This window comes from Amblyraja radiata, chromosome 8, assembly GCF_010909765.2.
Source record: "Amblyraja radiata isolate CabotCenter1 chromosome 8, sAmbRad1.1.pri, whole genome shotgun sequence".
In the NCBI taxonomy this organism is placed as follows: Eukaryota; Metazoa; Chordata; class Chondrichthyes; order Rajiformes; family Rajidae; genus Amblyraja; species Amblyraja radiata.
In genome coordinates, this window is record NC_045963.1 from 4606224 (window position 1) to 4617438 (window position 11215).

Sequence of the window (11215 nt, forward strand, 5' to 3'; positions counted from 1 at the left end):
TAATCTGCCTTCCTGTTCTTGCCACCAAAGTGGATAACCTCCCATTTATCCACATTAAACTGCATCTGCCATGCATCTGCCCACTCACACAACCTGTTCAAGTCACCCTGCAGCCTCACAGCATCCTCCTCGCAGCTCACACTGCCACCCAGCTTTGTGTCATCCGCAAATTTAGAGATGTTACATTTAATCCCCTCTTCTAAATCGTTAATATATACTGTAAACAATTGGGGTCCCAGCATCAAGCCTTGCGGCACCCCACTAGTCACTACCTGCCATTCTGAAAAGGACCCGTTAATTCTGACTCTTTGCTTCCTGTCTGCCAACCTGTTCTCTATCCATGTCAATACCTTATAACCATATAACCATATAACAATTACAGCACGGAAACAGGCCATCTCGACCCCTCTAGTCCGTGCCGAACACATAATCTCCCCTAGTCCCATATACCTGCGCTCAGACCATAACCCTCCATTCCTTTCCCATCCATATAACTATCCAATTTATTTTTAAATGATAAAAACGAACCTGCCTCCACCACCTTCACTGGAAGCTCATTCCACACAGCTACCACTCTCTGAGTAAAGAAGTTCCCCCTCATGTTACCCCTAAACTTCAGTCCCTTAATTCTCAAGTCATGTCCCCTTGTTTGAATCTTCCCTACTCTCAGTGGGAAAAGCTTTTCCACGTCAACTCTGTCTATCCCTCTCATCATTTTAAAAACCTCTATCGTCCCCCCTTAACCTTCTGCGCTCCAAAGAATAAAGCCCTAACTTGTTCAACCTTTCTCTGTAACTTAGTTGCTGAAACCCAGGCAACATTCTAGTAAATCTCCTCTGTACTCTCTCTATTTTGTTGACATCCTTCCTATAATTAGGCGACCAAAATTGTACACCATACTCCAGAATTGGCCTCACCAATGCCTTGTACAATTTTAACATTACATCTCAACTTCTATACTCAATGCTCTGATTTATAAAGGCCAGCACACCAAAAGCTTTCTTTACCACCCTATCTACATGAGATTCCACTTTCATGGAACTGTGCACAGTTATTCCCAGATCCCTCTGTTCACCTACATTCTTCAATTCCCTACCATTTACCATGTACGTCCTATTTTGATTTGTCCTGCCAAGATGTAGCACCTCACACTTATCAGCATTAAACTCCATCTGCCATCTTTCAGCCCACTCTTCCAACTGGCATAAATCTCTCTGTAGACTTTGAAACTCTACTTCATTACCCGCAACCCCACCTATCTTAGTATCATCTGCATACTTACTAATCCAATTTACCACACCATCGTCCAGATCATTGATGTACATGACAAACAACAGTGGACCCAACACAGATCCCTGTGGCATCCCCACTCGTCACTGGCCTCCAACCTGACAAACAACCATCCACCATTACTCTCTGGCATCTCCCATTCAGCCACTGTTGAATCCATCTTGCTACTCCACCATTAATACCCAACCATTGAACCTTCTTAACCAACCTTCCATGAGGAACCTTGTCAAAGGCCTTACTGAAGTCCATATACACAACATCCACTGCTTTACCCTCATCAATTTCCCGAGTAACATTTTCAAAAAATTCAAGAAGATTAGTCAAACATGACCTTCCAGGCACAAATCCATGTTGACTGTTTCTAATCAGACCCTGTTTATCCAGATGCTTATATATATTATCTCTAAGTATTCTTTCCATTAATTTGCCCACCACGGACGTCAAACTAACAGGTCTATATTGCTAGGTTTACTCTTAGACCCCTTTTTAAACAATGGAACAACATGCGCAGTACGCCAATCCTCCGGCACTATTCCCGTTTCTAATGACATTTGAAATATTTCTGCCATAGCCCCTGCTATTTCTACACTAACTTCCCTCAATGTCCTAGGGAATATCCTGTCCGGACCTGGAGACTTATCCACTTTTATATTTCTCAAAAGTGTCAGTACTTCCTCTTCTTTGATCCTCATAGTTTCCATAGCTACTCTACTTGTTTCCCTTACCTCACATAATTCAATATCCTTCTCCTTGGTGAATACCGAAGAAAAGAAACTGTTCAATATCTCCCCCATCTCTTTTGGCTCTGCAGATAGTTGGCCACTCTGACTCTCTAATGGACCAATTTTATCCCTCGTTATCCTTTTGCTATTAATATAGCGGTAGAAACCCTTCGGATTTACTTTTACCTTACTTGCCAAAGCAACCTCATATCTTCTTACTGCTTCCAAACCTTACATGGTTTGTAGGTTAATTGGCATGGCATAACTATGAATTGTCCCTAGTGTGTAGGATAGTTTAAGTGTGCAGGGATCGCTGGTTAGTGATGACTTGGTGGGCCGAAGGGCCTGTTTCCACGCTGTATCTCTAAACTAAATGAAAAAACTAAAGTCAGATGTGTGAGGTTTGCTTAAGAACAGAAAGAGAAGGGCATGAATTTTCTGAGGATTGATCTGATGGTTTGTTGTTCGGAGTGATGTAAAGTGAAGTCCTGCTGCCATTAGTATTATGATTAATCTGTATCACTTGTTTGTGCAAAAATTGAAGGCAAGTTCATGTCAGAAATACTGGAAAAAGAAATGCCAATGCCGATGGTATTGTGAATGTAAGAAATGATAGCAGTAATCAGGGAGTTGGGGTTCCTTGTTCAAAATCAGAAACAAGGCAGTAGAGGTTGATGTTGAGGAGATGGGAGAGATGGTGAAAATAAGGTAGCGCAGCGGTAGAGTTGCTGCCTTACAGCGCTTGCAGCGCCGGAGACCCAGGTTCCATCCCGACTACGGGTGCTGTCTGTACGGAGTTTGTACATTCTCCCTGTGATCTGCATGGGTTTTCTCCGAGATCTTTGGTTTCCTCCCACACTCCAAATATGTACAGGTTTGTAGGCTTGTTAATTGGCTTGGTGTCTGTGTAAAATTGTCCCTAGTGGGTGTAGGATAGTGTTAGTGTGCAGGGATCACTGGTCGGTGTGGACCCGGTGGCCCGATGGGCCTGTTTCCACGCTGTATCTCTAAACTAAACTAAAGACACATGAAACCAAAATATTAAAAGACATTTATGAATAGTTACTCATAAATAGTGTGAAGGAAATGATACTTTAAATGTGACCATGCTGTCTGCAAAATTTGTTTCTTATTGTGCTGTAGAGAATGTTTCATGCGAAAATATAATCTCGTTTCCACAGACATCTCCAAGAACAGGTATAAGCAAACCTTATAACGTGAAACAAATCAAAACAACAAGTGCAGAAGAAGCAGAACAGGCAATAAAGCATTTAATGGAGAATAAATCAGGTAAGTAAATGTGAATGTATTGTACACTTGCAGGCATGGATATGCTGACACACACACACCATTCTGTATGAATCTTGCTTTGTTTTCCAGGGGCTGAATCTCAGGAAGGCACATCAATCCCTTTCCCACCACGTCAAGTTCCAGCGCACCTTACAACCTCTTCGCTTCCTCGAACCCTGCAGAATCACTCGTCCATTTCTTCAAAACCACCCATTCTTTTGCCTGAATTAGTAATACAACTGAAAGATCATATGGTGAGTTGGCTTCCACTGCAACTTCCTTTGTATACCTTTGAAATGAATGTTTTTCATGGAAATAAATTACTTTTCACATAAATGATCACATCTGCCACATACTAAAGACCTGTCCACAGTAAGGTTCAGGACATTGTACACTAGTCATAGAATCATAGAATCATAGAAAGTAGGTGCGAGAGTAGACCATCAGGTCCGTCGAGCCCGCACCGCCATTCACTCATGGCTGAACACTAAACAGACACACTTACCCACAAACAGTAGACACAAGACACAGAACACAAGACACTACCCTCCCCTCTATACCGCTATCACCCCTCTCCACCCCAAGAACCGCGTGATCTCCTGGGGGAGGCAAAAAAACGGATAAAAACCCAGGTCCAATTCGGGAAAAAAATCCGGGAAATTCCTCTCCGACCCCAATCCAGGCGATCGACACTTGTCCAGGAGATCACTCAGGTCTACTATACTAACCATACCTAGGTCCATATCCCTGCCCTCTCCCCGTAGCCCCTTATCCCCTTGGCAGCTAAAAAACCATCTATTTTTGACTTAAATAAATTTAACGTTTCTGCTTCCACTGCTCCCTGGGGCAGTGAATTCCACAAACTAACCACCCTCTGGGTGAAGAAGTTCTTCCTCATCTCAGTTTTAAAAGAGCCCCCCCTCACTCTGCAACTATGTCCCCTAGTTCTAGCCTCCCCGATCATTGGGAACATCCTCGGTGCATCCACCCGATCAAGGCCCCTCACGATCTTATACGTTTCAATGAGATCGCCTCTCATTCTTCTAAACTCCAAAGAGTAGAGTCCCAGCTTACTTAACCTTTCCTCATATGTCAATCCCCTCATTGCAGGAATTAATCTAGTAAACCTTCGCTGCACTGCCTCCAGGGCTAGTACATCCTTTCTTAAGTATGGACCCCAGAACTGTACACAGTATTCCAAATGTGGTCTCACTAATACCGTGTACAGCTGCAGCAAGACCTCCGTGTTTTTATACTCAATCCCCTTAGCAATAAAGGCCAAAACTCCATTGGCCTTCCTGATTGCTTGCTGCACCTGCATACTGACTTTAAGTGATTCATGTACTAATACCCCTAGATCCCTTTGCGTTGCATTACAACGCAGCTCCTCCTCATTTAGAAAATAACTTGCCCTATCATTTTTTTCCCCAAAGTGAATGACCTCACATTTATTAGTATTAAATTTCATCTGCCAAGTTGTTGCCCACTCACCTAGCTTATCTATATCCTTTTGCAGACACTTCCTATCCTCCTCATCCCCTACTTTCCCTCCCATTTTCGTATCGTCCGCAAATTTTGATATATTACACTTGGTTCCCTCCTCCAAATCATTTATATAAATTGTGAACAACTGTGGTCCCAGCACCGACCCTTGCGGAACCCCGCTAGTTACCGGTTGCCATCCCGAGTATGAACCATTTATCCCCACTCTCTGCTTCCTATTCGTTAGCCAATCCTCTACCCATGCTAATATATTACCCCCAATCCCACAATTTTTTATTTTTAGCAATAGTCTCTTATGTGGCACCTTGTCAAAAGCCTTTTGGAAGTCCAAGTATACCACATCCACCGGTTCCCCTTTATCCACTCGGCTTGTTACTTCCTCAAAGAATTCGAGCAGATTCGTTAAACACGACTTCCCCTTCACAAAACCATGCTGGTTCTGTCTGATGAATTCATGTTTATCCAAGTGGCCCGTTAGTGATTCTTTAATAATTGTCTCCAACATTTTACCCACCACCGATGTTAGACTAACCGGTCTATAGTTACCCGCCTTCTGTTTACTTCCTTTTTTAAATATAGGTGTTACATTGGCCATTTTCCAATCCACTGGGACCGTTCCTGCCTCCAGGGAGTTTTGGAAAATTATCACCAATGCATCCACAATCCCCACTGCTATCTCCCTCAAGACCCTTGGATGTAATCCATCAGGTCCAGGGGATTTATCCTCCTTCAGTCCCATTAATTTCCCTAATACCACCTCCTTGGTGATCTTAATAGTATTTAGCTCCTCCATTCCTACCGCCTCCTGTTTATCCAGCGTTGGAATATTTTTTGTGTCTTCTATGGTGAAGACTGATACAAAATACTCGTTTAATGCCTTTGCCATTTCCATGTTCCCCACCAACAACTCCCCAGTCTCACCCTCCAATGGACCAACGTTCACCTTAACCACCCTTTTTCTTCTTATATAGCTATAAAAACTCTTACTATTAGTTTTTATGTTGTTCGCTAAATCCCTTTCATAGCCTATTTTCCCCGTCTTAATTAATCTCTTAGTTACTTTTTGCTGACCTTTAAATGCTTCCCAATCCTCTACCCTCCCACTACCTCTGGCTACCTTGTATGCCCTTGCCTTCAGTCGAATACTATCCTTTATAGCTTTACTGAGCCATGGCTGACTGTTCTTACCCTTACCCCTTTTTTTCTTCATAGGAATAAATTTATCTTGAAGGTTATACAGTAGACCTTTAAACGTACACCACTGCTCATGTACCGTCTGATTCTTGAGTCTGCTATCCCAGTCAACTTTGATCAGCTCAGTCCTCATACCTTCATAATCCCCCTTATTTAGACTAAGCACCCTAGCCTGAGTTTCAACCTGCTCCCCTTCTATCTGAATATGGAATTCGACCATATTGTGGTCACTTGTCCCCAACGAGTCCCTAACTATGACATTTTTAATTAATCCTGCTTCATTACACAGGACCAGATCTAAGATTGCCTCCCCCCTTGTCGGTTCCGTGACATACTGTTCTAGGAACCCGTCTCTAATACATTCTATAAACTCTTCCTCTAGTCTACCCTGCCCAGTTTGGTCTGCCCAATTAATATGAAAATTGAAGTCCCCCATGATTACAGCAGTTCCCTTGTTACATGCGTCAACTATTTGCAGATTTATGTTCTGACTAACAGCGTCACAGCTATTTGGAGGTCTATAAATTACACCCACTAGTGTTTTTTTCCCTTTGTTATTCTCTATCTGTACCCAAGCTGTTTCACTATCCTGATCCTTCATCGCAATATCCTTCCTCTCCATTGCCGTTATTCCCTCCCTTATTAAAAGGGCCACCCCTCCTCCCTTTCTTTCCTGTCTATCTTTTCTAATTGTCGAGTACCCCTCTATATTCAACTCCCAGTCCTGATCCCCTTGCAGCCATGTCTCCGTAATGGCCACGATATCATAACTATATATACTTAATTGCACCGTTAATTCATTTATCTTATTTTGAATACTCCGCGCATTTAGATAAAGCACTTTCAGATGATTTTTACTACCCTTCCTTTCCGTTTTTGCCCCTTTTACATCTAGAGCTTTATCTTCACACATTCTGGATCCTCCTGTCACATTTTGATTTTCCGCTTCCCTAGCCTCCCTTAGCTCACTGTACCCTTACTAAATCACTGTACCTTTAACCAAAAAGCAGAAATGCTAACCTGAGGTTGCACCCAATCAGCTGCTTCCTCTAGTCTGCTCCCACCAATCAGCGGCTTCCCCAGAAACCCTCCCTATGGAGTGTGGAACGTCACGGGATTTGGTAAGCTCTGACCCTCCACCGCTGTCTCCAACGGTCCTGGGTCTCCGCGAGAACAAGCCCCGTGCCCGATTCAAGCCCTCACCGCTCTGACCCTCCACCGCTGTCTCCAACGGTCCTGGGTCTCCGCGAGAACAAGCCCCGTGCCCGATTCAAGCCCTCACCGCTCTGACCCTCCACCGCTGTCTCCAACGGTCCTGGGTCTCCGCGAGAACAAGCCCCGTGCCCGATTCAAGCCCTCACCGCTCTGACCCTCCACCGCTGTCTCCAACGGTCCCGGGTCTCCGCGAGAACAAGCCCCGTGCCCGATTCAAGCCCTCACCGCTCTGACCCTCCACCGCTGTCTCCAACGGTCCTGGGTCTCCGCGAGAACAAGCCCCGTGCCCGATTCAAGCCCTCACCGCTCTGACCCTCCACCGCTGTCTCCAACGGTCCTGGGTCTCCGCGAGAACAAGCCCCGTGCCCGATTCAAGCCCTCACCGCTCTGACCCTCCACCGCTGTCTCCAACGGTCCTGGGTCTCCGCGAGAACAAGCCCCGTGCCCGATTCAAGCCCTCACCGCTCTGACCCTCCACCGCTGTCTCCAACGGTCCTGGGTCTCCGCGAGAACAAGCCCCGTGCCCGATTCAAGCCCTCACCGCTCTGACCCTCCACCGCTGTCTCCAACGGTCCTGGGTCTCCGCGAGAACAAGCCCCGTGCCCGATTCAAGCCCTCACCGCTCTGACCCTCCACCGCTGCTAGTCCCTCCATTTACTTGCCTCCCCCCCCCTCTTTCACAAAATATTCAATGCAGCCAACTATTTGTGTCCAGCTGAAAACATTCATTGAAAAATCAGTCTGAAGAAGGGTACCGACCTGAAACGTCACCTTTTCCTTTTCTCCCGAGATGCTGCCTGGCCCGCTGAGTTATTCCAGCTTTTTGTGTTTAAGAATGAACAGCAGATGCTGGAAAAATCGAAGGTAGACAAAAATGCTGGAGAAATTCAGCGGGCGAGGCAGCATCTATGGAGCGAAGGAATAGGTGACGTTTCGGGTCGAGACCCTTCTTCAGACTGACGTCAGGGTGGGGCAGGAAGAAGAGGCGGAGACAGTGAGCTGTGGGGGAGCTGGGAAGGGGAGGGGAAGGAGGGAGAAAGCAGGAACTACCTGAAATTGGAGAAGTCAATGTTCATACCGCTGGGGTGTAAACTACCCAAGTGAAATATGAGGTGCTGCTCCTCCAATTTGCGGTGGGACTCACTCTGGCCATGGAGGAGGCCCAGGACAGAAAGGTCGGATACGGAATGGGAGGGGGAGTTGAAGTGCTGAGCCACCGGGAGATCGGGGTGGTTAATGCGGACCGAGCGGAGGTGTTGGGCGAAGCGATCGCCAAGCCTGCGCTTGGTCTCACTGATGTAGAGCAGTTGACACCTAGAGCAGCAGATGTAATAGATGAGGTTGGAGGAGATGCAGGTGAACCTCTGCCGCACCTGGAAAGACTGCTTGGGTCCTTGGATGGAGTCGAGGGGGGAGGTAAAGCGATAAGTGTAGCATTTCCTGCCGTTGCAAGGGAAAGTGGTTTGGGTGGGAAGGGATGAATTGACCAGGGAGTTACAGAGGAAGCGGTCTATCTTTGGTTTAAACCAGCATCTGCAGTTCCATCCAGCACTAACTAGAGTGTCTGTTTCCACCTGAACGATCCAAAGAATTTGTCATTCTCAAAACATGTAAATATGCATGATGCAAAACTTTATGATTCAACTCCAAATTCACAGACTGCATCCATTAACCCTGCATGTTTAATACGGGAGTAACAATCTTTCAAGTCAATTGGAAGTACCAACAGTTAATCTATAACCATTCAATACGACTGAGTAGCAGATTCTACACCACTTAGAACTTGAAGATAAACAAATGGGCAATGTGGCTACTAACGGTTTGTTCCAGACCACCAATGGAAAAATTCAGTGAGATCAGGGTGGTGCATATAACTTAGAAACATCAAAGGAACATCCAGCTGTTCAGCCAACCATGTCCAATTCAATAACTCAATTCAGTAATAACTTTCACACTAGATACATCCCACCTCTCAAACAGCACTATCCCATTTGGATAGACACAAAGTGCTGGAGTAACTCAGCAGGACAGGCAGCATCCCCGGAGAGAAGGTATGGGTGACATTTCGGGTCGAGACCCTTCTTCAGACTGAGAGGTCAGTTCCATCCTACACATTTTGTCTGCCCCACTGTCAAATCTCCTCAAGGTATGCCTGCTTCAAATAAGTTCTCCTCCACTCTCCAACTCTCTCAGTCTGAAGAAGGGTCTCGACCTGAAACGCTACCTATTCCTTCTCTCCAGAGATGCTGCCTGTCCCATTGAGTTATGTCTGCTGGAGTGCTGAAGCTGACACCCAATTGAGTTGTGTAGGAAGGAACTGCAGATGCTGGTTTACACTGAAGACAGACACAAAATGCCGGAGTAACTCAGCGGGAATTCACTGGAATTTATGCTGTAATTACTTTCATCCCATTAACCTCTCACCTATCATGGCATCCAATGCCATCAAAATCAATCTGATAAATAAACAGAGGACTATGGACATTACAGAAAGTATCAGAATCACCACTAAAGTTAGTTTAACTGGAAGAAACCAGTTCATTATTTGTTGGTGTTAATCTGTCTGTGACATTTATGATTACAGCTTCAAGGGCCTGTCCCACTTGGCTGTCATTTGCGCGTCACGCAGATGCCGCACGAAGATTTTGTACATCACAAAATCCTGGGACGCCGCATGCGACCGCGCGTCACTGCCTATGTCATCATGCCCCATGCGCATCACGTGTGTGCCACAACGCGTGTGTCATGCGTAAATGATGTCGTGTAAATTATGCGCAAATGATGGCCAAGTGGGACAGGCCCTTAAGGCGAGTGTGTAGAGATGAGTGAGTGTGGAGAGAGAGAGAGAATGTGTGGACACTGACTGAAGAAAAAAATATATCGCACATTGGTCAAAGCAGAGTTGGCACTGCACATAGTCCAATATCACACATGCAAAGGCACAATGCTTTATTCACTATTATATATATTTACAATGTATTCAAATTCTAAAAAACCTGCTCCTTCTTCCTCAGCACTGTACTTCAGAAGCTGCAAGCAATAATGGATCAGACTTGTGTACAATGGCCACATCACATTCTGACCATCTTGAAAAACCACCTTGCTTGAGTATTTCAGAAAGGATCAAACAGTTATCCCCTCTGATGAAACGCAAGGCCAAACACGACAAACTGTGTACCAGCACCAGAGCTTCACATGAACTTGGCAATAATCAAGGCACAAATGCAGAGGACACACCCGGTGGACCAATTGCACCTCCACGAAGAAGAAAGACCACACCAACCTATCCTCAGGACAACCACGGTACTCTCATAAAATCAATGAACAATAATACGACATCCAACCTTACAGATGGGTCTGACTGTACTAAAGAGCAATCTAAAGAGAGGAATGTCCATGTTTCATTGAGCAATCGCTGTAAGCTTCTGCAAGATACTGACCCTTCCGATTCCAGCTGCTTTCCACAAGACTCTCATCTTCCAACCAAAGCTAGGAATAAAAGCGATCTTCGCGTAGACCAAACCTACTTCAACCAATTTAGAAGTGATCGAAAATAGGCGACAGCGTTGCGATTAAGACAAGATCAAGAAGACTCTAATGTTAGCTCAGGCAAGCATGTTACTTCAAAGGATTTGTAGCGAACCGTGACACAAGCGCCTCTACATTAACCACAGCTTCACTCACTTACTTTATCACAGTTTAGTTTAGTTTAGTTTAAAGATACAACACGGAAACAGGCCCTTCGGCCCACCGAGTCCGCACCTACCTGCGATCCCCGCACACTAACAATATCGTACACACACTAGGGACAATTTACATTTATACCAAGCCAATTAACCTACAAACCTGTACGTCTTTGGAGTGTGGGAGGAAACCAGAGATCTCAGAGAAAACCCACGCAGGTCACGGGGAGAACGTGCAAACTCCTGCTGACTACAGTCGGCACCTGTAGTCAGGATCGAACCTGGGTCTCTGGCGCTGCATGGCAGTAGCTCTACCAC

At 45.4% G+C, this 11215-nt stretch overlaps 1 protein-coding gene across 1 annotated transcript in view; it reads left to right on the forward strand.

The window, feature by feature from the left end:
* The window catches only part of synj2 (synaptojanin 2), a 142007-nt gene extending 131037 nt beyond the window's left edge, over positions 1–10970 (forward strand). The window contains exons 25-27 of the mRNA XM_033025080.1: positions 3194–3302; positions 3393–3556; positions 10229–10970. Coding sequence (XP_032880971.1) covers positions 3194–3302; positions 3393–3556; positions 10229–10771 — 816 coding nt within the window. The 3' untranslated portion in view covers positions 10772–10970. The remainder of the gene's footprint in view (positions 1–3193; positions 3303–3392; positions 3557–10228) is intronic.
* Positions 10971–11215: the final 245 nt, after the last annotated feature.